Here is a 26,176-nt window from a genome sequence, read left to right as displayed (position 1 = left end):
TCTTTTCAGTTGTTTCACACTTTTTTGTTATGCATATCATTCCATATAAAATTCCACATGTGTTAATTCATAAATTTATATTCATATAATTTATATTATCAATATATCCATTCATGTGTGTATATTTATATATACACAATAAATATACACAGTACATACACATATTATGTACACAATTATTATTATTATTTTTTTGGATGCGATTAATCATAATTAATTGTTGTCCAGCACTACAATATTCTAAAATTAACTGCAGTTTTTAAATATTGTACAGTGTACCAAGGATATAAAGTATCATTGCATTCATAATTTTTGCTAAACTAGTCTTATGTTCAAATCTGTTTGGTGAACTCCCTTCTTTAGTTTAAAAAGAAGCAGTCAAAGTACTTTGAAGTGAAATTGGAAGCAGAACACAGGCAGGAGTCTCTGGCCCACATTAGGTAAATGTAAATAAGACCTGTGGGAATTTAAACTGGATGAAAGGGAGATTTAATATTTCGCTGATATCATTTATTTTTCTCCCTCGAAATTAAATCTGTCCAAGTGTAATCAGTATGAGGCAAATGACAAGATCAACTCATGAACAGATTCGGTCGATCTTCTCCTCTTTATTGATTTGATTTCTGGAAGTTATATCTGCATTTTGCAGTTTGCATTTGTTTTCGACCAAATACAAACTAAAAAGTGCAAATGTGCAAAATGGGATTTTGAGCATTAATTTATGAAAAATAAATAAGCTGTCAGATACTTGCAATTCTTCACTTGATAGAGGTTTTTGGCTAGTCTTGAAATAATTTCTCATGAATCTTAGATGAGCACATTTATTCAAGTGAAAATTCCAAAATCAGCAAGTAAAAAGTAGAACAATCAGCGTTCCAAAGTTGGAGTCATACATTTCCAAAAATAATGACTTTTTAATTATGCATAAACTAGTGTGACTGGGTGATGAAAAATCAGTCAAAACACTGATAATAGTTTTTTTTAGTTTTTTTTTTTTACAAAAAGGCCACCTACACACTACAGAATTTAGGAAGTATAATGTCCACATATCGATATACTTGAATTGTCTAAATACGCAGTTTTCAACCAGAGGACTGGGGCCCACTAAGGGGGTCTACTTCCAAAGGGGACCTCAAGATGACTTAAAATGTTAAAAAAAAAGCATTAAAATATTAAGCAATATCAGAAAAGCAATATCAGCTTAATTATTTTTCTTATTTTAAATCATCCCCGCCATTTTATTTATTCATTTAATCATTTATTTACTGTTTTTCAACTTGTTTTTTTTGAAAAAGAAAAAAGCAGGGTTCCCACTATCTAGATACCTGGATATATAAGGTAGCCTGATTTACTGGAAAAGTCATGTAAATCACTAAAATGAATAATTGCGCGCGTGGGCCTTTTAAATTATTAGTTATGCAGAGCTTTGAAATTAAGAGAAAAAAATATGAGGTAAAAATTTGATCTCTAAATCGGCTAGATGATATGAATTGGGTAGAAATCAGGTATCAAAACAAGAAAGAAAGAAAGAAAGAAAGAAAGAAAGAAAGAAAGAAAGAGAAAATTTGTCCAGTAAATCACAAACTGCAGAAGTCATGGGGTCTTTGAACATTGTTACTGACAATAGGGGCCTTTGAGCCAAAAAGGTTTAGAACCACAATTCTAAATGATTGTTTCTCAGTAGAAGGAAGTGACAACTATATTTAAATGCAGTGTGTGTACAGTATGTGGCCTATAGGATGCATATGAAAGTCAAGAATCATGTATGACAACTCAGCATACGACACCACAAATACAGACTCAGCAATTGTAATGCATAACTGTGCCTTTGGGCACCAAATGCCTTGTAGGAGCCCAGCAGGAGTTACATGGAGAAGGCTCAGTTTCACTCCACACCACAGTTTCATAGTCCTCAGCATCTATTCTAGTATAGCAGCCTTCATTAAAGATTTAGCTTGTACACCACAATTCTCTTGTTCTGTCATTTCAAGGATACTGTAAAAGAAAAATTGTTTAGAAGCTGCATTAGCTTAGCTTCATATCTGATTCACAGCTGCAGTTATTCTTCCTGAATGCACTGACAAAGCTTAATTTCTTCCATGTAAATTCAGGTTTTGTCCAATGCGGTTATGACAACACAACAAATAAGTGACAGATTTAGTTGATTATTTGGTGTCTAATTTTGTGACAATTCACCCACTGTGAAATATCATTAGACCAAGATCCCACTCCTCATAACTGTACATTAAATATTAAATATCTTCCAATTGGCTGCTGACCACTGTAGGCCATCAACAGCACATTTACATTCAGCATAGAAAGACAAATTGCTTGTTGCTGAAAACCAATTTTATCAAGGACATGCAAGTCTCTTCCCAGTGATGGACCACCGCATGAGTCCTGCCTGCAAATGACCATCTGAAATGTCTTCTCTCAGACACTGTGCACAACATCATAATCACAGTTCAAGGATTGTCAATCCTGATTAGGGAAATCGACTCAATAATCCATGCAAATGCACTATCTCCTCTCATTTTAGCTGTCTTGCATATTGTGCATGACTTTCTAAGTAGCACAACAAAACAGACTTTCAGACACTGATATAAACGAGTCTGGACAATTAAATTCAAAGCAAGAGAATTTTGAGAATTGCTTTCCCCCCTAAATATAAGGGAATCTCTTCATTGGAGAGTCATAGATCTCTGTTAAGGTGCAGTTTCTTTTCTTTTATGTGCTCGAGGAGGGCCTTGGCTCTTTGTTCAATGTGTTGGATGATAGATTTGAGTCCGGGTGCCCCTCTTCTGCTCACCCAGAATTCCCGATCTACAGACAGGGAGCGAAGGAGCATCTTCTCCAGACATCCTGATTGCAGTACTGAAACAGCCCGCTCTGGAAACCTGCAAATCAACAAATACACTTACATATTTATGTGTTCAAAACAGTTACGCTAACTGTTTTGAACATATCAATCAGTATTGTTTCCTTAAAAACAGCATCCTTGTTCTGAAATTTGTATTTGTAAACAAATTTGTCTACTTCTAATTTAGTTGCCACTTTTACCCTACAACAGACTTAGGTCAACAAGTGTTTTTTCAAATGCACAATGTTAATGGTTCAAACTTACAACATTGAGAGTCCACATTTGTAACGATTAGGCTGGTATAAAAAAGTATCGATAGTATAAATCTGGATAAATATTCACAAATACCAATACTTACTCATCAATACCTTCAACCAGTCTGAAGTTGAGGTTGTCTTGTGGTTGATGAGGTCTTCCTGCATTGTCAATAAAAACCAATCTGGATGGTTCTGACTTCCGCACCTATAAATAAAAGTTATAATAAACAGCTTATTTTGAGTAGATTCATGTGTACAGTATATACATTAAGTAAAGTGGTTCTAAAGTATTTGGAAACTTTTGGACATTTAAATGGTTAGTTCACCCAAAAATTTAAATTGTGTCATAAGTTAGCTTACTCCACCTTTTCAAACACGTAGGACATTTGTTTATTTTCTAAACTCTAATGAAGATATTTTGTCAAAAAAAAAAAAAAAAAAAAAGAGAGAAAAACTGGTTATACAGAACATTTTAAAAGTAACCCAAACAAATCATTGTAATCCATGTAAAAGTATTGCTATGAATCAATGAGATTCACATCAATTGTGAAATTAAATCTGTCCATGTCTGTATATCTTTAGAAAATTTTTAGAAAGCGTTTTAAAAGTCCTTAATTTGTCCCTAATTTATGTTTTGAAGATGAACGAAAGCCTTACAGATTTGGAACAAAACTATTTTTCATTTCTGGGTAAACTAACCCTTTAAGTTACACTTCAAAAAATGTAGAATTCAATTTCATTAGATAGAAATTAGCACCTGATAGAAAATGCTAAACCTCTTTTCAGATTTTGTTGAATTATATTTCAAATCACATAACTGTCCCAAAAGTATATTCAGTGTGTACAAAAATCAAAAGTCGTGACTAGTAATTGCCTACCATTGAAAATCCCGACTAGCATATAATATAACTTTTGTTTTACAGTTCACATCCACGTTTAATAATAGGGTTAGTGTTTAGGGTAAAAGAGAGAGCTTGTATGAATTATACTGGTTGCAGTGTGCTCTGTAGGTTTTTTTCTAAGCAACAGTGAGAGACTTCTAAAATTGTTGAATGATTTTGTGGCCAAGCAATATTAAAACCTGACTTTTGCAGACTTTCTCCAAAAAACTAAACCACAACCATGTTGGAGCTCCATTTCTCCAGCTCTCTGAACACTATCAGATAATGACAACAGAACCAATCTAAAGGCTCCCATGGAAACTGATTGCCTTGTCTCATTTTAGCTGCCTCGCTTAATTTAGTTGGGTTTCCAACTCACAGTTTGAGTGTGAGCTCACTTCATGTAGACCTTGAGAACTGTTGGAAAGTTATTACTTTTGATATTGGAAAGCAGAATGAAGGGGGAAAATGTTCTACACTCCTTGTAGAAAACGAATACTTACCAGCAGTGCGACCTTGTCATGAGGTCAGTCAATACAACTTGATGAAAAAGGCAACTGCTTCAGGTTTCACTGAAGGCATAGTGTCATAAATTTTTCAAAGTCAAATGGAGTACTGGTCTTACTCAAGCAATATATATAAGAATAATAATAAAAAGTATATATATATATATATATATATATATATATATATATATATATATACGTATATATATATATATATATATATATTATCAATGTCATAGCAAACCATTTCAGTTCTATAAAATATGGGACTCCTGTCTCTACAACTGGGTGATAATGTGGTGGACTCTGAGGGTTGGACTAACTACTATAGAATGAGGATGTTGGATGTCTGGTATTGAAAAGTTGTTACTGTATAATCTGACAAATATGACCAATATTTCCTTTACCAGGATGTGCACCAGATTTAAGTCTTTTGGGTTTCCACATTTGACATGCAGCAGGTTTTCTACACAGAGTTCTGATGGGTCTGGTCTGAAACCACAGCAAGATCGGTCTAGTCTGTCATTCACCTAGAGAAAACAACAAATTGAGCACGTTTTAATAAAAATAATAATAATAATATTTCAGTAGGCATTCAATAGACATAGACATCAGAAATAGACTTTCAGACCACATCTTTTAATGTTGAAATGTTAGTTTGAACAGCTTGTATTCTGTACATGTTTCATGATTTCAGTTTCGGTTCAGTCATGTGGTTCCTGTTTCCCTTCATCTAACCTCCTATTCCTGGTTGCTGCTTATTGGTTCATCATCTCGCGTTCTTGTAATTAATTCTGTTCTCTCATTGGTTCATGTTCATTTTGTTTCGCAGTTTGTTTTGTCATTAGATGTTTACATCATGTGATTAAAAAGTGAAAATTAGGAAGCTGGGCCAGTCGTGGGCCCTGTCCTTTGAAAAGTAATTAGGCAGTGAGAGTCACCTTCTGAGGCAAAGAGGTTGACCTCTGCCTTGCCAAAGATCTCCCATATTCTTTGATTTTGGGTGGAGCATCCACTCCTCTGAGGGGACGTTGGTCCGAGATAGCAAGTCTGTCTCTTTACATCAACCTGACCAGCATATGCGCTTTTAGAACGCAAGTTGAGCTGAACCCATTCCAGGACATGCTCTGACAGAACGAAGAGGCACTTCAAGGAGGGACCACCCTGGCGATTTATATACAACACCACTGTCATGCTGTCTGAACGGACTAGCTTGTGGAATACCGTAGGTCTGGCAGAAAGTTGCGAAGGCCTAAACATACTGCCAGCATTCCCAGGCAGTTGATGTGAAGCTGACTGTCTTCTTTCGATCAATGGTCGAAAGCCAGTATGCTATCGCACAGTGCTCCCCAACCCATGTTGGAAGCATCTGTCGAGATCACCTTCCTTTTGCAGACCATTCCTAGGGGCACACCCATCCACTAAGAGTCTTTCCAAGGGGCCAGAGCTTCTACGCAGGCCCAATTTATCTTGACGCCAAGACGCTAGGCGTGGGACAGAACTCATGGATTTAGCCATCACTGAAGGAGGACAAGCTGAAGGCCATGAGGCCCAACATCTTCTGAAACACCTTTAGGGGTTGAGGGGCTCCAACTTTGAATGAGGCCGCAAGCTGCTGAATAGATGCTGAGTCGAGAACTCTTCCCGGGAACGATATCCGCTGGGTGGGGGAGAGCGTGCTCTTGGCAATATTGACCCTGAGTCCCAGGCATTCTAAGTGAATGAGGAGGAAGGATCTGTGAGATAATATATTGTTCTCTTACTGGGCCAAGATGAGTCAGTCTACAGAATGTGGATTCCCAACTGTTTTACTGGGGAATGTACTTCGTAAAAGTGTCAGGAGCCAGGGACAGTCCAAAGGGAAGGATCATGTATTGATATGCCACTCCCCTGAAGGCAAACCTCAAGAATCACCTGTGGTGGGGGGCTATCTGGATGTGGAAGTAGGCATCTTTCAGATCCAGGGAAAAGAACCAGTCCACTGGGAACACTTGCGAGAGTATCTGCTTAACCAACGGCCGTGCAGTTACACTGTGTTTTTGAAAAGGCTTCAGAATTTAGAGGAAAATTTGTTTTTCTCCTTAATGTCTTAGCAGAAGCAGCACGAGTGAAGTATCAATAGGGAACTCAGGATTACTTACCAACCATAGTGTTTAATAAACAGTTTTCAAACTCAATTTTCCTTTATCAAAGCAAGCAACTAAACTTGCAGTGCAGAAAGTCTTAAGAGATTACAGTGGTAATATTGTGGTTGATCTTTTCTCATAACATTTAACAACATTACTCCTCCTTGTTTTTTTTTATGTATGATGGGACCACACTCTTTTATCATCTCATTCCCAGTTTTAACACCTTCCCTCCCACTCAAACTCCACAGGCCATAGTGACACACCACTGCTATATTTCACACTGTAAAGTGAACAGAGTCTGATCTCAGAACAACTGAGATCCCCTGAAGATGGAGCTGGGTAATAATATTGTAAAGGCATTTAAATACACTTCCCTTGAACGTTAAAAGTTTTAAAGGATTTAAAGGTAAAAAGTTCAAACCCCCGTAAAACGATGAATATTTTGTTATCATTTAATATTTTACATTTTATGGCGCTGGTCTCGTTTTCTGTTAAACCTGACAAGATGCAAGTGCAAAAGAGATCTGAGAATTAGGGTAGAGGGTAAGATTCAAATCAAAAACATAGTTTGGTCTGTTGTTGTACTACAGTATTTATTTATTGATTTAGGAACTTTAAAGTGTAAATCAGCATCAGTTACCATATGGAAAAGAGCACCTTGAACATTCTGCAAAACATCTGGTATGTTTCATGGGATATTTATATATACCACCTGGCACTATATGAACATGTATTGCCCCCTCCTGTTAAATTATGAAAGAACAGTGTATAATTAACCACATTATTTGATAAAATAATTAACCATATTATTTTAGAAAGCGTTACATTTCACTAGCCACATCCAAGACCTGATTACTGCCAGATTAGTTGAATTAAGAAATCACTTAATTTCTAAGGCTTAGGGACTCCAGCCATCCATGGTCAGAGCCAGAATCCACAAATGGAGAAAACTTGGAATGTTGATGAACCTTCCCAGGAGCAGCTGGCCTACCAAGATTACTCCAATAGTGCAACGACGTCTGATCCAGTAGGTCATGAAATACTCAGAACAACATCTAAAGAACTGCATGCCTCTCTTGCCTCAATTAAGGTCAGTGTTCATGATTCAACAATAAGAAAAAGACTGGGAAAAAATGGCATCCAAGGGAGAGTTCCAAGGTACTGTAAAAGCCATTACTGATCAAAAAGAACACAAAGGCTTGTCTCACATTTGCCCAGAAAATTAAAATAAATAAATAAATGTTGATTATACCCAAGACTTTTGGGCAAATATTCTGTGGACTTATGAGACAAGTTTCATTTTGGAAGATGTGTGTCCTGTTACATCTGGCGTAAAACCACCACACCATTAAATTAAAAGAACATCATACAAACAGTCAAATAGCTGATAGTGTGATGTTCTGTGGCTGCTTGTTATGACTTGCCATAATTGATGGAACCATGAATTCTGAACTCTATCAGAAAATCCTGAAGAAGAATGTCCGGGCATCAGTTTGTGATCCCAAGCTCAGGTGGACTTGGGTTATGCAGAAGGATAATAATCCCAAACACACCAGCAAGTGCACCTCTGAATGGCTCGAGAAAAACAAAATTGAGGTTTTGGAGTGGCCAAGTCAAAGTCTGGACTTAAATCCAATTGAGATGCTGTGGCAGGATTTTAAACAGTCCATTCATGCTCAAACCCTCCAATGTGGCTGAATTAAAACAATTCTACAAAGAAGAGGTCGCAAACACTCTATTGCAATTGTTGATGCAAAGGGTGGCACAATCAGTTATTAGATTTAGGGGGCAATTACTTTTTTACGTAGTGCCAGGCATTATTTCAAAACTGCATTTTATCTTAATCATTCAAGTGTGACAAAAGAAAAAAAAAAGGGGGGGGGGGGTGGACTTTTTCACACCACTGTGTATGTGTGTGTGTGTGTGTATGTATGTATATATATATATATATATATATATATATATATATATATATATATATATATATATATATATATAAACACACACAGTGTATATATACGATTATTTTAAAAAAAACTTGCAGCAGTATAAAACATTTTCAATTATGAAAAAAAAATGCCTTAAAATAGCTAGAAAAGATGTTTGTCACTTGACTATACTGAAAATAAAATGTATTTATTGAATTTACAAAAATTAATGAATTAATTTATTTTAGCTACATTTAAACAAACAAATTTATTCACTAACCTTCAACTATCTTTTTTAAATGTAGCTAAAATAAATTGTTTCGAACCACCTTACCTTGCTTACCTTAACTGTACATGCTGATATAATACTAAAAATAAAATGTTTAACATGAGCTCAGTGTCTGTGACAGCTGATGTCAGTTGGCAGTATCAGAAGCAGAGGGTCGTCAACATACATTGTGTTCTTGCCGCACATCATGCTCAAATCTGTGCTCTCTTTTCTTACAGAGCCAGCACTGTGATAACCTTAGGGCTTGCTTACATAATGCTCTAGCCCAATGCTGCTAGTGAACCATGGTGAATGCCACAGAGCATTTCTGTTGAAGACATTTCCATGTCACAGCCCATGAATATTCTGAATCATGTGACCTTTTGTTCAGAATTGCAAATATCTTTGCCATTGGTGAGTGTTATTTTGGGTTTATATACAATGTCTTTATACATTCTGGTATACAAGCATTTTTATACCTGTGTTTTTTTCTCCAACAAAAATACTGTAGTTACAAATAATATTTAAGAATAACAATTTGAGTGAAAAATATCATGAATTTCATAATTTGTTTTAATGACAGTAAATCAGTTTTAATGAGCTGCCACTGACAAAATTTGTGTAAAACTTGCAGTAGAAGCAAGGGCATTTACAGTTAAACTCCAAAGAGAGTCCAGTGTACTGAATGAAGCTCAGTGCTGCTCAATGCTCAATAAAGACCAGGAGTCAAATTTGAAGTTGCCAGAGACTTTACGAAGACAGAGTTCTCCACATGATTAAGGGCCATAGGAAATGATCAAGAGAAGCCTTGAATGTAGAACACAGAAACATTGTACACTCACAGTATAGAAATTGTACAGTAGTTATAGATAGTATAGATTTTCCCCCTTTGTTTCTGTGTCGCAGAATCTCTAAGTTCACATGAATGAAAATTGTATGCAATTAAAAAAGAAGACGAAATTAGCTCATAATTGTATTAAAGTGTGTTTAACCTGTTAGTGGATCTTTATTGCTGTCATAGACCAGTGAAAAAAAAAAAAAACTCTAAAATGTTTAATTAAAATTGAATCCACCGATTTATAATTAACCTTGTTTGTCCACACAATATCCTTTTCATGAGCTCATAAAAAATGTATAAAATAGAAGACATGAAACATATTTATCCATTTCAGTGCTTAATTTAAATCGAATTATAATTCATATGCCTGAAAAACTCATGGAAAGTTAAGAAATTCTTCAAAGGTTAAGAGAAAATATTAAAACACTAAACGAATAAAATGAAAAGGATTTTTAATTGAGTTACAAATGTAATTAACAACAGATTAAGTGATTTACCAGCCTAAAAGAGTGGTCACATTTACTGTTGTTTAGATCATTTTTGTGGGTAAAATCTAGCCATTTGGTTGACTTAGGCACACTGACCAACAGAAAGCTGAACTATCGCTAAACTTGACAATAGAAAATTGAAAACTTCAACAAAGTTTCAATGGCAAAGTAGGTTTACAACCATTGTCAACAGTGTAGCACTGCATGAATTGGTTGGTTTGGATATATATATATATATATGTAAAAAAAACAATATGTATAAAAAGTGTTGCCATGTCTTCCCTGCACAATAAATACTGATTAGCATATTTCATTTGCTGTTCTGTAAGTTTGTAGGATTATAGGGTTAGTTCCATTGTATTATCTACATTATCATACTTTCTGCCTTCTGAAATCCTGTCAGATCAGATCTGTGGCCCACCAGTTGAGAAACACTGATCTACATTTCAGAAGCCCCTTTCAGGCTGCATGTTGGACCCGGCATATTGCCGGAACATTGCCGGGTCGCCTTCTGTGTGTAAGCAAACATGTCCTGGGATTGATTCTGGCATTGAACCCGGGTCGGGAACCTAGTAACATCCCGGGACTAGCGCTGTGTGAACAAAAGCCAGATCTAATGCCGTGTCGAAGTGATGCGCATTATTGCGCAACTCTTTTACCTTCTGTTTTGAAGGAAGTTCAACGTTCGTGACGCAAAGATATGTGCAAACTGTAATGAAGCAGAGATCAGTTGGTTCCTCACTTTCCACACTGACGCTGAGATTGTTTGCTTGTTTCAGTGAAAGTATAACGTACCTAACGTTTTCGACTCGTACATTACACGTCACGCCCTGATGTCACGTGTCGTTACGGGATCTTTACGGGTTGTGTGTGAAAGCACGCACATATCCCGGTTAATCACTGGCAGTGTGAAAGTGCAAAATCTAGAGATCCGGGAACCATTGCCAGAACACTTTACCCGTGTATTTGCCAGAATGGCAGTGTGAAAGGGGCTAGAGTGGCACACAGAAGGACTTGTTTTTCCAATGGTGATAGTGAGCGTGTCCTTCACACTCTTCTGTGCTTAAGGGTATGAGGTTTCACATCAGCGCCATCAGAGGTGCTAAATGAATAGAGAGGAACAAGTGTTTAAGGGTCCCAGTCAGCAATTTCACCAAATCAATACAAAGCTATTAGCTGTTGGCCATGTTACAGCTATTGACTTTTCTTCTTAGATCTAATGTATTATTCATGGGCAATCCATACTCACATTTTTTCACAGTACAGAGCTTTCGCACACAGATTATTCTAACAAATTCACAAAGTACATCCATAAGCACTTGCAATTACGCATTCTTGGACTCACAACATTAGTCTACAGTATGTCTGCCATCAAGTAATTTTTTGCATATATGATTTGGCCAGATTTCAAGCTGGAAGATGAGTTTTGCAGTGTTGCATGCATAATACATAGAATGAAGTATTTATTTGCCAAAGATTAGTCAAGGTTATGTTCCAAGGAGTCAGTGTTAGGGTTAGACTTAGAGAAGCAGATTACTCAAAAAGCAAAATTTGCTAAAACTTGGTGAGCAATAAGAGAGTTTAAAGTTAAAATGCCATAATGATGGATTTGTTTCATATAAACATGTAGCTTTTCAATTCACAGGACATTACTTGATAGGAGTTGTGTTGAATACTTGTGGATTATTGTGATGTACTGTATTTATCATCTATTTGAACTCTCATTCTGACGGCATCCATTTACTGCACTGCTCAATATTTTATTATTGTGTTATTGGTGTTTTTAGTCATTTAGTTGTAAAACACATTGGTTAAAATTCTAGTTGTAGTATATATAAATACGACACATCATGGTACATTTCAAGAACACCAGCTAATGCAACTGCCAAGATTCAGTCTCAGTGTGTTATTAGATGCATTTTTAACGATTATCCTAAAATCATAAAATTACAAAGGAAGTATAACCCTATCAGTTTCAATCTGTTTATAAGAATGGATGCATGCATTTACCTCCATTATATGTTCACAATTTTAATTAAGTGTCACCATGACAACTATGGTTCTTGAAAAAGAATAAAAACAGTGCAGCTATGAGAAGCAAAAAGTGAAGAATAGGAAGAAAGTGTAAAATACATCTTCTAAACCTGCTAATGAGGTGATACTGAATCACAATCCTTGTGCTCTTCAAAAAAAAAAAAAATAGAGATACAATCATTCACAGTGAATTAAGTTTCGTCTGGCACTTTTGTTATTGTGCTAACTCTGTTCACACCATATTTCAACCTGACTAAGAATGTTTTTCTAATGAATTATATTATTACATTAAATATTTTAGTTTCAATAAAACCTAAATATCAATAATTTTGTATCCTTTTCATATCCTGCCAAATCTGTGATTGGTTGATGGCAGCTTAAAAAATCCTAGAATTCCAGAGTGTGTGTTTGTGTGTGTGTGTGTGGGGGGGATTAACTGCCTGGTTATCAATTACAATCACTGTTTTAAACAACTAGGTTGACTAGGTCATGAACTCACATCAGTGATTGCATTTTTTAATTAAAAAATAATTTCAAGAGCTATCAGGAGAAAGGAGACATTGAAGAACAGGAAAAACAGCCTTATTATGTGAATCTGTTTAAACGAGATGTACATATTTTTTCATGTTAAATTGCTCTCTCCTTTGCTAATTTCACACTTACATATAATAAACAGAGTAAAGGTTATGCATGTTTGGCGTGCTGTCTGAGGAGAGGGCTCCGAGCTTGGTAATTCCTCCCAAACTCGGGGTACTCCCCCTGCCCAGGGAGAGGGGTCTGAGCTTGGCATTTAGCCCAGACCCAGAGCGCTCCCTCTGAGTGCTCCCACCGATGCTAGGGTAGGAACAGGCCGATGGTGAGGAGTCAGGGTAGTGGAGGGATGCTTGAATACTGTAGAGGGAATGCAGTTAAGATAATTTGGACTATTTATATAAGTTCTCTCTTGAGTTGATAGGATAGATGGTGTAATTGCTGTTTATAAATTGGCTGGGTTAATTGTCTGAATGTGCTCCTCTCGAACTTTGTTAATTAAACATAATTTCACAGTGAACACTTCCATATAATAATCCGAGTAAAGGTTATGGTATTTGGCATGCTGTCTGGGCAGAGGGCACCGAGCTCGGCACTTAGCCCAGACCCAGAGTGCTGGACGTGATGGTGAGTTCCGAGCATCTGAGGAAACCGAGGAAGGCTAATATGAACATGGAGTTGAGTGTGCAGAAATGCATTTGGTTAAGATCTCTAGCATTATTGACTGTCTAGCATCTTGGTGGGTGGGTTGGGCACTTTGGATGCCTTTAATGAGCATGGATGTCTGTGAGCTGAATATTTTTGGGGAGAGTGAGCAGAACATGAGCTTGTAAAAAAATTTAATTCCACTTAGGTAGCCTTTGATGGAGCTGGCTTGCAGGTTTTTGTTGGCATTTTGAAGGGTTCTTAGTGTGTGGTTTTTGGGAATATCAGCTCTGAATATATAGGTACTGGCATTGGCAGTGGGTCGGCATCTAGTGCAAGCAGCCTGAATTTCTAGAAAGCAAAATGAGAGAGAGAGTCAGCTATTTAATTTTTGGATCCGGGGACATGTTTTGATGAATTGGTCAAACTGTGAGACATCTTAAAAAGGGCATTAATAATGCGGGGGAATGAGACTTGCCTTTATTTATGCAATGCAAGGCCGACTTCTTTTTTGATTAAGAGATCGACTGTGTCAAGTTCGAAGACGGTGAACTGGAGGTTGGCACAAATTATGCTGTGGCGCAGAAGGCTTTCGACACTATGATTAAAGCCATGAGTGAGACCAGACTGTAAAATAGGGTTTTTCATTTTTATTCGCGAATTTAAACACAGGGCATATGATGCAGGAATGCGTGCCACCACAAAAGCTGCAGACATTCTTGAAGCCGCAGCACTGCCTTGTGCACCTGCCACAGTTGAAGTGGAGTGGACCTGGTTGTTGGAGAAGGGGTGGCGGTAGTCAGAAAGGGAGAGAGGTGGTTCAGCTGAGCTGTTTAGGTGATGTGAGACATAGCAGTTGAGGCGGTTCGGGGCAAGAAGGGATGAACAGGATGATTAGGGGGAATGCTGTGGTGGAGTGGGCGACGGATTGGCAGACTGAGCATGTGATGTTGCAGCAGCCCAAGAAGACTTTATTGTGGAGCTCAGTGTCAAGAGCCCCCCAGTAAGGACATTGGTTGCACCGAGCCACCCGGATGGCAAAATTAGCTGAAAACAGCTTGGATTGGTGTACAAGTGAGATATGATAATGTTAGCTCAGTGACTATTGCAAGATAGTTGCTGAACTCATGTCTCCTGAGTGGAAATGCTGTCCAAATTACCTCAGTGTAATGAGTTAAGGTGTTCGTGAATTCAGAAATGACAAGATGAGTGACGGATTATGCGCTGTGTTTTTAAGTGTGACAGAGAAATCTGAAGTCTGAAGAAGGTTGTGAAAGTAGTGACAGGAGAGAAAAAAGGTCTATGTCTGCACCTACTAGAATCTGTGACCTGATGCTGCCGGTGACTGGGGTGGTTCCAAGGACGGGGCATTCAGTGGGATGGGCACCGGGGCGGCGGATTGAATGAAGAACGAAGATGGGGATGAGAGAGAGGAGAAGGAAGAGCGGCCATTGAAGCTGCTTGTGGAGGCAGCCTCATGCTAGTGACAGCTCCGGGAGGAAACAAAGGAGGAGAAGAGGGCTAAATGTCCAGAAATGCGCTGCTAACAGAGGCATTCTCGTGCTAGCCATGGCTCCGGTAGTGAAGCCAGAAAGGAAAGAAAGGAAGAAAAGAGGGCTAGGAAGGTGTCTGGGCCCATGCCGCTAACAGAAGCAGCCTCGGTCTAGAGTTTGAAGGCAGAGCCACAGGCCATATACTGGGGAGAGGATAGCAAGAAGGAGGAGGAGAAGGGAAAGGCTGTGGGTGAGCCGGAGCTGTTGGCAAAGTCATGCTCGTGCTTCTGGGACTGTCTGTGAGGCCTGGTATGGAATCAGTAGCAGCTGTGTGCTGGAGTTCAGCTGAGTGGAGTAACTGACTAGGGCTAGCAGTGATGGAGTAAAGTAAATTTCGGTGATGCTCAGCACCTGTCTTAGGCTTAAGACTATCCACTTCTCAATAGCGGGGATAGAAGAGCCAGTGGAGGCATAGGAGGATACAGGAGAAGGTGTAGGACACCTGGAAGGAGGAGGCAAGAGCGTGACTTGGTGTATCGAGGTGCCCGTGGCTGATTGCGGTGCCCTAGTGGGCACTGGTGTGCTAAGCCACACCTCAAGATGGCGTAGGACCCTGGGCATCGTGGGAGTTGTCGTTTGCGAAAAGTCCTATCTCTGACATTGCGGTGATTGGGTGTACCAATGCTGAAATACTGTAGAGAGAATGAAGGTAAGATGGCTTGGGCTATTTATAGAACTTCTCTCTCAAGCTGATAGGATAGATGATGTAATTTCTGTTAATGAATTGGCCAGGTTAATTATCTGAATGTGCTCCTCCTGAACTTTGTTAATTAAACATAATTCAATATCTGAATAACAAATTTTAAACTATACACACACACATATAGTTTTAAAAAATAATTAATAATTTCATGCTTTTATTTTAGCTTGTGAATATATAAACATTATCAAACAAATTCAGCTAATTCACTTGCATTAGTCTAATATAACTTTCATCAGTCGTGATTTTTTTTCTTATCTTATCTTAATGTGTTTGAGTTTTGATGTTTTCATGAAGATCTCAATATTCAACAGAGATGTGAACTGTGGTGACTCTCCAATGAGAATTGAATCAGACAGACTTTCTCAACATGTCATGTGTGACTGTTTGCTGGAGATGTCATACTTTCACAGCTTAATCTCCAGACCAAAGCCATGTTGAATTTGTCTAGTTTGTGAACTTTAAATCTATCATAAAAGCTTAAGTTTGTTTAAATCTCTGACTGAGCATCCCGACCAACCCAACGCAACAATCTTGGCTAATCTAATTCTTTGAGTTTTAGGCATGGTTTTCTGCTAGTCTAAACAATGAAAAATGCACTGTTTAGAAAATAAGTTTAAAACTCAAAATGCTAAATCAGTCACTTCACCATTAAGAGAGTAAATTTTAAGCAGGAAAAATGACAATGCTGAAATGGAAAACATTAATTACTTTAAATACCAGGCTTGGCAGATAGGCGATTATGTACTTGGCAGTACCCTACATTTTGTGACTCATAGAAGAGTTTCTAACCACTATGGTCACATACATTGATTAAATATATATAAACAAAAGTCATATAATTTAAACTTAAATTAGTTACCATTTTGATTTCATGGTCTACATATCTCAATCTTTTTAAAAGATCTAGGACTTCAACCCTTCTTCTGGGGTATTTGTAAGCTGTTTCAGCTCACCTAGCCTGTGATTCTTCAAATGATCCTGAAAGCCTTAATAACCTGTTTCAGAGGGGTTTGATTAGGGTTATAGCTAAACTCTACAGTACAAGGGATCAATAGGAAGAGAGTTAGGGTTAGTACCTAAGAACATAACACCTAGGTTATAAGATTAAAAAAAAAAGTTATTTGCGATATACATATGAAATTTACTCTCATTAAATATATAATAACACATTATACTCAAAAGTTTGTGGAAACAAAATATTTATTTTAATAGTGTTTCTTACCTGCAGCAGGAAGTCAAACAAGGCAAGCCTTCCCCACTCTGAATGATGAACTCCCACACAGGTTGTAGAGTTTAGTGGCACCCAAGTCCCACACCTGCTCTCAAGTAGAATCTGATATTGTGGCCAAGTGAGTGAGAAAGAATTTTGGTCATTGTCACCTTCAGACAGATGTTGGATGCTGGGATCCCACCATATTACTGGTCTGGGAGATCCATTGATGTACTTGTAGGGTAGAATCTCACTGTGGAATGTTCTCAACACTGCGGGCAAGCTCCTGTTCAGACCCAGAACTCTGTCCAGGTGAAAGGCGAACACCTCAAACCAGTCATTGGGACGTTTTATGAGAGCACAGCTTCCTGTCTCACAGCATGTGATATGATTTTCCCCTTCAGGATCAAAGATGTCTTTTTTCTCACTGAATCCAACCTGAAGCACTTGTCCATGACCTGGAAGCCTGGATTTACTCAACACAGTGCCTCTGGATAGAAGTGTCATCTTTTTTATATCATCCTCACTGAGCCAGGGTAGAGACTCTGCATTGGTTTGGTTCCAGCTATCATTGAAAGTCTCATCAGAGACCATCATACACCAGTCATTGGCTGAATCCTTGATGCCAGCCTCTTCAGGACTTATGTCTTTCATTTCTGCTCCAAATTTGGGTCTCTTCCTCTCAGAGGGGTCTGTTTGTCTTTCATGTCTTCCTTCTTCTCCAGGGGCCTGTTTCAGTTTTACCACCTGCTGTGCATCAGATAACTGCCCCACAAGCCTCTTTGCTTTGGCTTCATCTGGAATGCATTTGTGCCTGCATGTCTTGTTGTTTGGGCGGAGGCTTTGGATGCTGGCAGACTGAGGGAATGCTAGGTCATGTCTGGAGCGACGAAGATGGATGGTTGGGTTGGAGTTGCTGCTATTTCCTAGTTTAACAGCTCGCCCTCTTTTGGCACCAGCTGCAAATACTGTGCCTGGATACTTGTTTATGTTCTGCAGATATCGTTCCTTTTTGCTTGCTTTACTTTTTGCAGGCTTTTCAGTTGATGCTGTTCTTCCAGAGGAAAATGATAGTTGGTGATGGTTAACCATCAGGAGATGTTTAGCAGAATCTTTCATTTCAGGATTCTTCAAGGTTTTGGTGTGTTCATATGAAGACACTGGAAGATAATGTTTTAGAGACAACTTCTCAACCAGCCTGCTGGGTTTGTTTTTGCGGGGGCCCCTTTTGTTCAGCCTGCTCTGCTCAGATTGGAAGGGAGGAAGGGTGTATATCATCACCACCGAAAGACTGAAGAGAAACAGGAAGACCACCACAAACTGACATTTTAGTCTGAACTTCAACCACACTCTTAAAGCCTGCAAGACACAGCAGAGAAGGCAGTGGTAAAGACAAACAATACAATAAAGTCAGCAAGCAAGTCATAAATGTCAGAGAGAAAAAGTTTTGTAAACAAGGAAAGCAGTTTGGATTTCATGGAAAGTAGGGAAATCTAAAAGAGGGAATATTTTTAGAGATCTGGATTTTGAATACGCATTCTTGAGATTCATTTCAACCCATTTCCATATGTGGTTAAGATTGACTTTGTGGCTTAGGTTAGTGATTTTCCATATGTGTCCATTCCATTGTGCACTTCAGGTCCTACAGACTGGAATGTAGACTGGATCTATCACAGCTGTTAGTTTTAGGGTGATATCTGAGAATTAATCAGCCTGAATATGGAATATTTGATTCAAGATTATTATCATATTCTTAACACGAATAATGAAACAGGGTCTGGAAAATAAGACTTTATTTGGCCGCATTCTCTAATTTTCCTGCCCCAGCCTTGACCCGTTCTAAATTGGTCGAAGCCTGTCATTTAAGGTTTAGAAAAAGTACCAATCATCCCGAAACCATACCCACAACTGTGAAAAGTAAAATGTAGCTTGAAATGGCTGCTGAAAATTAGAGTGTTTGTTGACTGTGGCAAACAGCATTAGGTGAACTTAGCTTAAAAAGCTACAAGCTGAAGTAGCCAAACAAGAGTGAAGCTCTTTTGGAAAAATAAAAATAATCTAACTAAAGATATTTAAAAGGATTATTTCTTTAAAAAATATGTTACCATACCTTCACATTATGTCATAATCATGTCATTATCATTTAATCAGTTTTGTCATGCTAGTGACATTATTGGTCAAAATTGTTTGATACTAAAAAAGATCTAAAAGTCTGTTATGCTACTGAAAAATATGTAGTTTTACAAAAATGTATATTTAGGAAAACATACATATAGCCTTTAAAATATATTACTTAACAACATAGCCTATATGTTTGATATTTATCCTATTTGCAGACATTAAAGTCTCAATAAAAAAGGCATACATTTGTGCATGTCCGTCAGTACAATAAGCCATGATGCCTAAATGCAATGCATTTCCACATATATCTGGATGCAAAACAGAAAATAAATGTCTCAATGCTGTGAGATCTCTGCCTCCTGGCTGACATTTTTATGACTTTTTAGGCACCTGTGAAAGACTTCTATTATGCTTTGATTTAAAGAATGCCTTGTGTGCAGTTTCACAAGACTAAGAAGTAGCGCACAAACTGCGACAGGTTAGAGCCTGTTTCACTAACTTACACACAAAAAAGTGAATGTTTCTATGAAGGCAAGTGCATATCTAGGTCATAATTATGCATGAGGAGATCATGCAGATTTCTAGCTGATACCAGGTTCAGTATATAGGATTTTGTCATGTTTGCTGTAGTTTGGTAAAGAGGTCATATGTTAAATAGATGCACTGTGGACATTTAAGCCATTTAACACTTAAACATTTAAAACACTTAAAAATGTGTTTATGAATTCATATTTTTGTGTCTAAATAAATAGTCAAGTCACCTTTATTTCTATAGCACTTTATTCAATATAGATTGCGTCAAAGCTTCACAGTGATAAATAAAACAGAATCAGTTATGAAAACTCATAGGGTGCACGTTAAATCAGATTCTCTTCATTTGTTAAACACAATCATCTGCACCTTGCATTCTTATTATATATCCTGCAAAAAATAAAAAATAAATTAATTTGGCATTTGTGTTATCTTGCATTGGTAACAATTCTCAATGAGCTTTCACAGTGTTGCTTGCCAGATGTCAAGAGTTCAAATCCCTGAATCAGAGTTTAAAAGAGCTTGAATAAAAAACAAAATACTAAAATAGATTAGTAATTTTGAATACTAGAGGTAAATTTACTCATCACAAAATTATTATTCATTTTAAGATTTGCAAAAGATTAGATTTAGATGTTAAATTAGATTAAAGCAAACATAATATGAATTCAATAAACATGCACAATTAAATATCCAGTATGATTTTATATGTATCAAATTGTAAAAAAAAAAAAAAAAAAACTTTGATACCGGACAAAAGATATGTTTTCTAATTGATTTTGTTTTTCTTAGCCCTTTGCCTCTTTTTTTAAGCATTAAACTCCATTAATATAGATTTTTTTATTTTTTCCCCTTTAAAATATTACTAGAAATCTAATGCAATTTTTATTTTCTAATAAATATGTCCTGATTTAAAAATGTTTAGCTATTTTTATTGGACATTAAAAATATTGAAAAAAACATAAACAAATCACTTGTCTATGCCTTTTATTTAAGGTTACAGGCTTTAGATCTGTAAAAGAGATTTGGCTCTTTCCCACACACTTATAAAACCTATTTACAACAACAACAATTCAATTCCACAAAGGAAATCTTTAAATCCAGGTCAGCGTTTTAACAGTGAGTCAGAGATAAAACCCCTCAGCAATTCACATTATCTAAACAAACTGTTAGAAAACAACCCACTGAAGCAACAGTCTCTCGCTGGTCCAGTGCACACAGAACATCTGCCAAAACCAATAAAACAAGACCTTCACAATCTTTAACAAATCTTACACCTCCTAAAGTATCAAAGGTGTTTGATTACCCACTGGTGAGTGTATGAAAAGTTGACTAGATATTCAGATGGTGAAAGAAAAGGGTTGAAGTTATGGCTGTGTATGTAGACTGAACTTCACACTGAACGTTGTTGTGTCTGTGGTTTAGAGGACCCTTGCAAATTAAATGCTTTCATTAAGCTTTCAGTACTTATGTTAACAATTAAGCATATTGACACCATGGTACGTTAAACTGGCAAATGCAAACAACACTTATAAAGTATGGCCAAGACATCACACTGTTAAACAAGACAGTGATCCAAGCATAACAAACACAGGAAGACAGACTGAGACCATGAAGAAGAATTACTCAGACAAGTACAATGTTTTGGGGAAAACATGTTCACATCTTAAAGCTATTGTTTTTCAATAGTTTTTTTCTTACTTTCACAGACTACGCCTTCAGGACTCAAAACAAAGTGTATTAATCAGTTTCTGGTGAAATAATGAAAAAAAAATGAAAAAAATAAAAGCCTAACATTACATAAAAAAACACCAAACGAATCCAACAAACATGTTGTCTACAGTCAAAATATGGCATGTGAAGACAAGGGATGTGTTTTTCTCATTTCAATTTTTTAAAAGCAGCATGTTTGAGGTGTTAAAGTAAAGTGTTATATGTCATCGTGTTTGTCTTTTCTTTTTCTTATCTGCTCAGATCATTTAGATCCATCTGGGCCTTTTTTACCAACAGTTATGAAGTCCTGCACATAGAATGTTAATGCAAATGTTGCCTTCAGTAAACTATATAGAAGCATATGAGTAACAGGTTAAATTATTTAAATGCGTTTCCCAACCTGATCTCATGAGAAATATTTTGAGGTGGTGTTTTGTATGAATTTTGACAGTATAATCATACAGAATTTATGATTCTTTTGACAAAAAAAAAAGAAAGAAAGTTGCCTAAACATAAAGGTCCACCCCTACCCCATACCTAATCCTAACTGTTAGTGGCAAATCAGCTGAAAATGTACAACTGCAATGTACAAGCTAAAAAAAAAATGAGCTTCCAATTCACAAAAAAATAGTTAGAAATGTCAAATGTCAGAGTGAGTTGGATTTAGAAATAAACTCAATTATACAGAAATGACCCTCATCATACATAGGTCACTTTAAAAAAAAAAAAAAAAAAAAAAACAGTATTCTATGGAAGTTCTTCCTTCCACACTGTCAGAAAAGAAAATGTGCAAAAAAATGTACCTTTAGGGGTACAAAAGCTTGTCACTGGGGCAATACCCTCAAAGGGAAACCTTTGTACCCTTTTTCTTTATCAAAGGGTGAATTAAAAGGTACCTTAGAGTAGTAATATCTACCCTCAATGTAGCAATATGTACTCTTATGGTACTAATATGAACTGTTTGGGGTAAAGAAGGTACAAAGCTGTCCCTTTGAGGGTACTGCCCCAGCGACAAACTGCTATACCCTTAAAGATAAAATGTTTATATCTTTAAAATCTCTATATGGCCCTTCTCACTGAAAATAACTTGATCATTGGGGTAACTCCTTCCCAGTGTGTCCTTTTTTAACGTTAAAAACCCTTTTCCCATCCCAGATTAATATGCAGAGCTATAAGCCATTTACGCTGTTTGCAACATTGTCATGTTTGTTCAAACAACATTAGGGTGGCCATATGCGCCGTTCATACGGGACACGTCCCAGCCAGGATTTTAATATTGCCTAAAAATATCCAGGTCGTGTGACATTCATGAGCTATAGAGAGCAGAGCAGACAGCTCCTAATGCTTTCGATTTGCTCTCGTGAACCTACTTTGGTGTCTTTTTTTGATCGGTATGCCGCAACGATTCAAGTCAAACTACCGAACAAACACGTGCTTTGCATCGCTTTGATTGCTCCCTGTTGTTCTCATCCTTCTCACGTGCAGGCCCACAATTGGGCAATTATGAACAATACATGCATGTTCATGGTCAAACTGCTTTGGATGTTTTAAGTCAAGTCACCTTTATTTATATAGTGCTTTAAACAAAATACATTGTGTCAAAGCAACTGAACAACATTCATTAGGAAAACAGTGTGTCAATAATGCAAAATGACAGTAAAAGGCTTAGGCAGTTCATCACTGAGTTCAGTTTAAATAATGTCTGTGCATTCATTTGCAATCAAGTCAACGATATCGCTGTAGATGAAGTGACCCCAACTAAGCAAGCCAGAGGCGACAGTGGCAGTGTTTTCATAGAAAAGGGATCTGATATTCAATAAGCAAAGCTTTATCATTTGTTTATCTGTATTGCATCTGTTTTTTTTGTTTGTTGAACCTCAATTAAATTGTTACTCTTACCTTGGTTTGGATTTTTTTTGTATTTTCTAGTTCGGGGAACAGACACAATCTCTATAGTGTGATATCTAGGTGAAAGAGTCTCTATGTGCTGAGAATTAACTGACCTCTGTGACGTGAGGCAGCTAGTAGACAAATTTGTAAAAATTTTAGGCAATATTAAAATCCTGGCTGGGACGTGTCCCGTATGAACAGCGCATATGGTCACCCTAAACAACATAGCAGCATTTGCGAAACCAGTGGCATGACTTTAAAAAAGTTTTAAATTAAGTAAATATTTAGGAATCTTGGAGTTTTTTTTTTTTCAAGCTGGATGTATGAATCCACAAAAATCTGAGCCGCTGAAGACGAGGTGGATTAATTTAGTTTTTGAAGAAGATGCTCCCTCAACTCCCTCAACTGGACTGCTTTGTGAATGAGGGTCAGTATAAAGCAGGTTTTGCACAAAAGTTGCACAAAAATACTCCTGAAGGATTGAGCATTGTCAGCTGTTTGTGATCCAGCTACACCTATGTAAGAAGTAAGTATTGCACGTTAGTTTTTCCAAATTGCATTTCTGAAAGAGCTTCTTAGCACTCTGTAAGGCTAATGTTGCTAAAGCTACTATTGTCTGTCTTTATTAAATGATGCTGCCTTCATGTGCTACCAGAATGATTGTGGATAGGAAAGTGGGAGCTAAAATTGTTGCAATGTGAAGTTGACCGCTGGAATTAGTCGAGCACATATTCACAAGTGGGGCTCATAAAGTTATTTTTTAGCGCGCCGTGCTCCCGTCTGTGTAATTCATAAAGTGCATCTTTTATGCACAGTACAACCAGATGACTGACTTTTAAACTGAGTGCTTTTTATGTAAAGTTAACAGGCTTGTACCAATAGTGGAAAGTTTATTCGCAAAAAACCTAGCACTGGTATTGCAGGAGCTTGAGCTTTTGATGCTCTGCCCTCTTCACCGGATCACCAGCTCATTTACATTTAAAGGGGAAGACATGAAAATTATGGGTTTTGGCTCATACCCTAAAAGTGGCAATTTTAACTAGCTATAAAAATATATCTGTAAAGTATTTTGAGTTAAAACTTCACATACACACTCTAGGGACATCAGTTACCTATTTTACATCTTTTGAAAAGGGGCATAATAGGTCCCCTTTAAACATCTTGTATTTTTTTAGGTTTGAATAACTAAACCTGGCTCTCACCATGAACATAACCCTATAAGCTGACATGGCTGAAAAGAAATAAGATTTTGTACATCCATTTGCAATTACTGCGGAAATTAAACACTAAACATGTATTGACCCAGAACAATCATTTAAATAAATGCAGTGTTCATATTAAAATGAACAAGACTAAAGAAACAAACAAACTGCCAGCAGCTGAAAGCTTGTTTATGACAGTTGCATTAGAAATCTGAATGAACACCTTATCATGACAACAGAGAACAAAGACTCACTCAATGCTGAGATGTAATTGGGAAAGATGGTGCTTTGAGCCCCTTTAGCTGCAATATATATCACTCTTCCTCATCCAGGCATTTAAGTTCATATTTGTTAATGAAGAATGACTATTCACTGCTGGTGTAGCATAAGATAAAGATGAACAAATTTAGGTAGGCCTAAAATAAAATTTTAGAATAGGTCAAACGGAGAGGATGGAGGGCCAATGAACGAGGGTGACAGAGAGGATCTGGAGGTCCTAGGTGGAGCCGATGTCGCCGGCAGCCGACGCAGAGATGTGGATCCGGGAGGTTGCAGTGGTGCCAGAGTGACAGAGGACTGAGTTGGAGCCGAGGGGATGTAGGAGTCTGACGGAGCCAGAGGGATGGAACGACGAGGTGAAGCCAGAGGAGTGGAGTCCCAAGGCGCAGGATGGTTGATGCCAGACCAAGGCGTAGCCAGAGGGATGAGGGAGCCAGGCAGAGCTTGTGGACTGCTGAGCCACAATGGAGAGGAGGGAGCTAGAAGCCATTGTGGAGCCGCCTGGTCAATGGGCCGAAGTAAAGTCCAGGTCTCGGAGGCTGGAGGCGGAGGTGAGGGAGTCTCCAACAACCCCGACACTGGAGGATGGTAGTCCCGCTGGGCTCGAACCGCAAGGATTGTGGGCTGAGGGTGAGCAGAGGGGCTGCTCTGAGACACTCTGAGCCAGATGACAGCGGTGGTGGAGGGCATTTTTGAGGAGCGGGCACTGGAGGGCATATTCTAGGAGCAGGTACTGGAGAATCGGAAGCCCATTTAGGGCTGGACGAGGGAACCATGGACGAAGGAAGTCTGGACAGGAACAGCGGAGACAACGGAGAGAGGAGGGGGACAGTTTGATCTCCAGGTTTCCCAACCAGTGAGATCCTCCTCCTCGTTTTGGCCCTTTTGCCATGCCATATTCAGCTTGATGTTACCTCAATTTTAGGATGCCATTGCATTCCATTACTGTGAAAGGCAAATAATAATAATAATAATAATATATTATTTTGCATGGATTTTTTTTATATTCCCTGCTGAATTGCTCGAATTATATGAAAATTCCTTATAGTGATAGCAAAACAAAACAAAACAATAATAATAATAATAATTATAATAAAATCATGCTTGCATTGAGAAACTCCGTAGCCCCCTAAGACTAAAAAAAAAGTGTAATGTCAGCATAGCAGGATCTTCCATAGCATAACCGGCTGTGGGAAAACTCTGTTTGATGTATGATCTTTCATGCATTGTGCAAAGGTCAGCATTACCCTCTACCCATAAAGGAGGATCTGTGATACCATTGCATGCAGAAGTCAAATGGTTAGGTGTGAGGAAGGTACGGTGAGAGAAAGATTGAAAGAGAAAGAGAGAGGAAGAAAAAGAGATCAGCCATCTGCTGCCATGTCTGTCCTTCCTTCAGAGTGTCATCAGCGAGTGTCTTTCTTATTATGGAGCAGATGCTTTTGACACTAGTGTCATCCTGAAATATATAATGCGCAGCTCTGTGTGTAGGATGAAAATGTGTCACTGACAGTCTGCTGCAGTCATTTATATTCACATACAAAAGCAACAGAGAAAAAGAGCATACACCAACAACAACAAAGCAACTGGCTCTTGTGGACCAAGCTTT

At 37.8% G+C, this 26,176-nt stretch overlaps 1 protein-coding gene across 2 annotated transcripts in view; it reads right to left on the bottom strand.

Annotated features, from left to right (window-relative positions):
* Positions 1–805: 805 nt before the first annotated feature.
* Positions 806–26,176, bottom strand: part of gask1a (golgi associated kinase 1A) — a 31,737-nt gene continuing 6,366 nt past the window's right edge. For both annotated transcript variants that reach the window (XM_026284148.1, XM_026284149.1), the window contains exons 2-5: positions 16,844–18,190; positions 4,912–5,034; positions 3,219–3,322; positions 806–2,897 (exon numbers count right to left, since the gene is read on the bottom strand). In XM_026284148.1, coding sequence (XP_026139933.1) covers positions 2,693–2,897; positions 3,219–3,322; positions 4,912–5,034; positions 16,844–18,190 — 1,779 coding nt within the window. In that variant the 3' untranslated portion in view covers positions 806–2,692. The remainder of the gene's footprint in view (positions 2,898–3,218; positions 3,323–4,911; positions 5,035–16,843; positions 18,191–26,176) is intronic.

This window comes from Carassius auratus, chromosome 16 (genome assembly GCF_003368295.1).
Source record: "Carassius auratus strain Wakin chromosome 16, ASM336829v1, whole genome shotgun sequence".
NCBI lineage: Eukaryota > Metazoa > Chordata > Actinopteri > Cypriniformes > Cyprinidae > Carassius > Carassius auratus.
The sequence above is the reverse complement of the archived record's forward strand: the minus strand, read 5'-3'. Positions and strand labels throughout refer to the sequence as shown.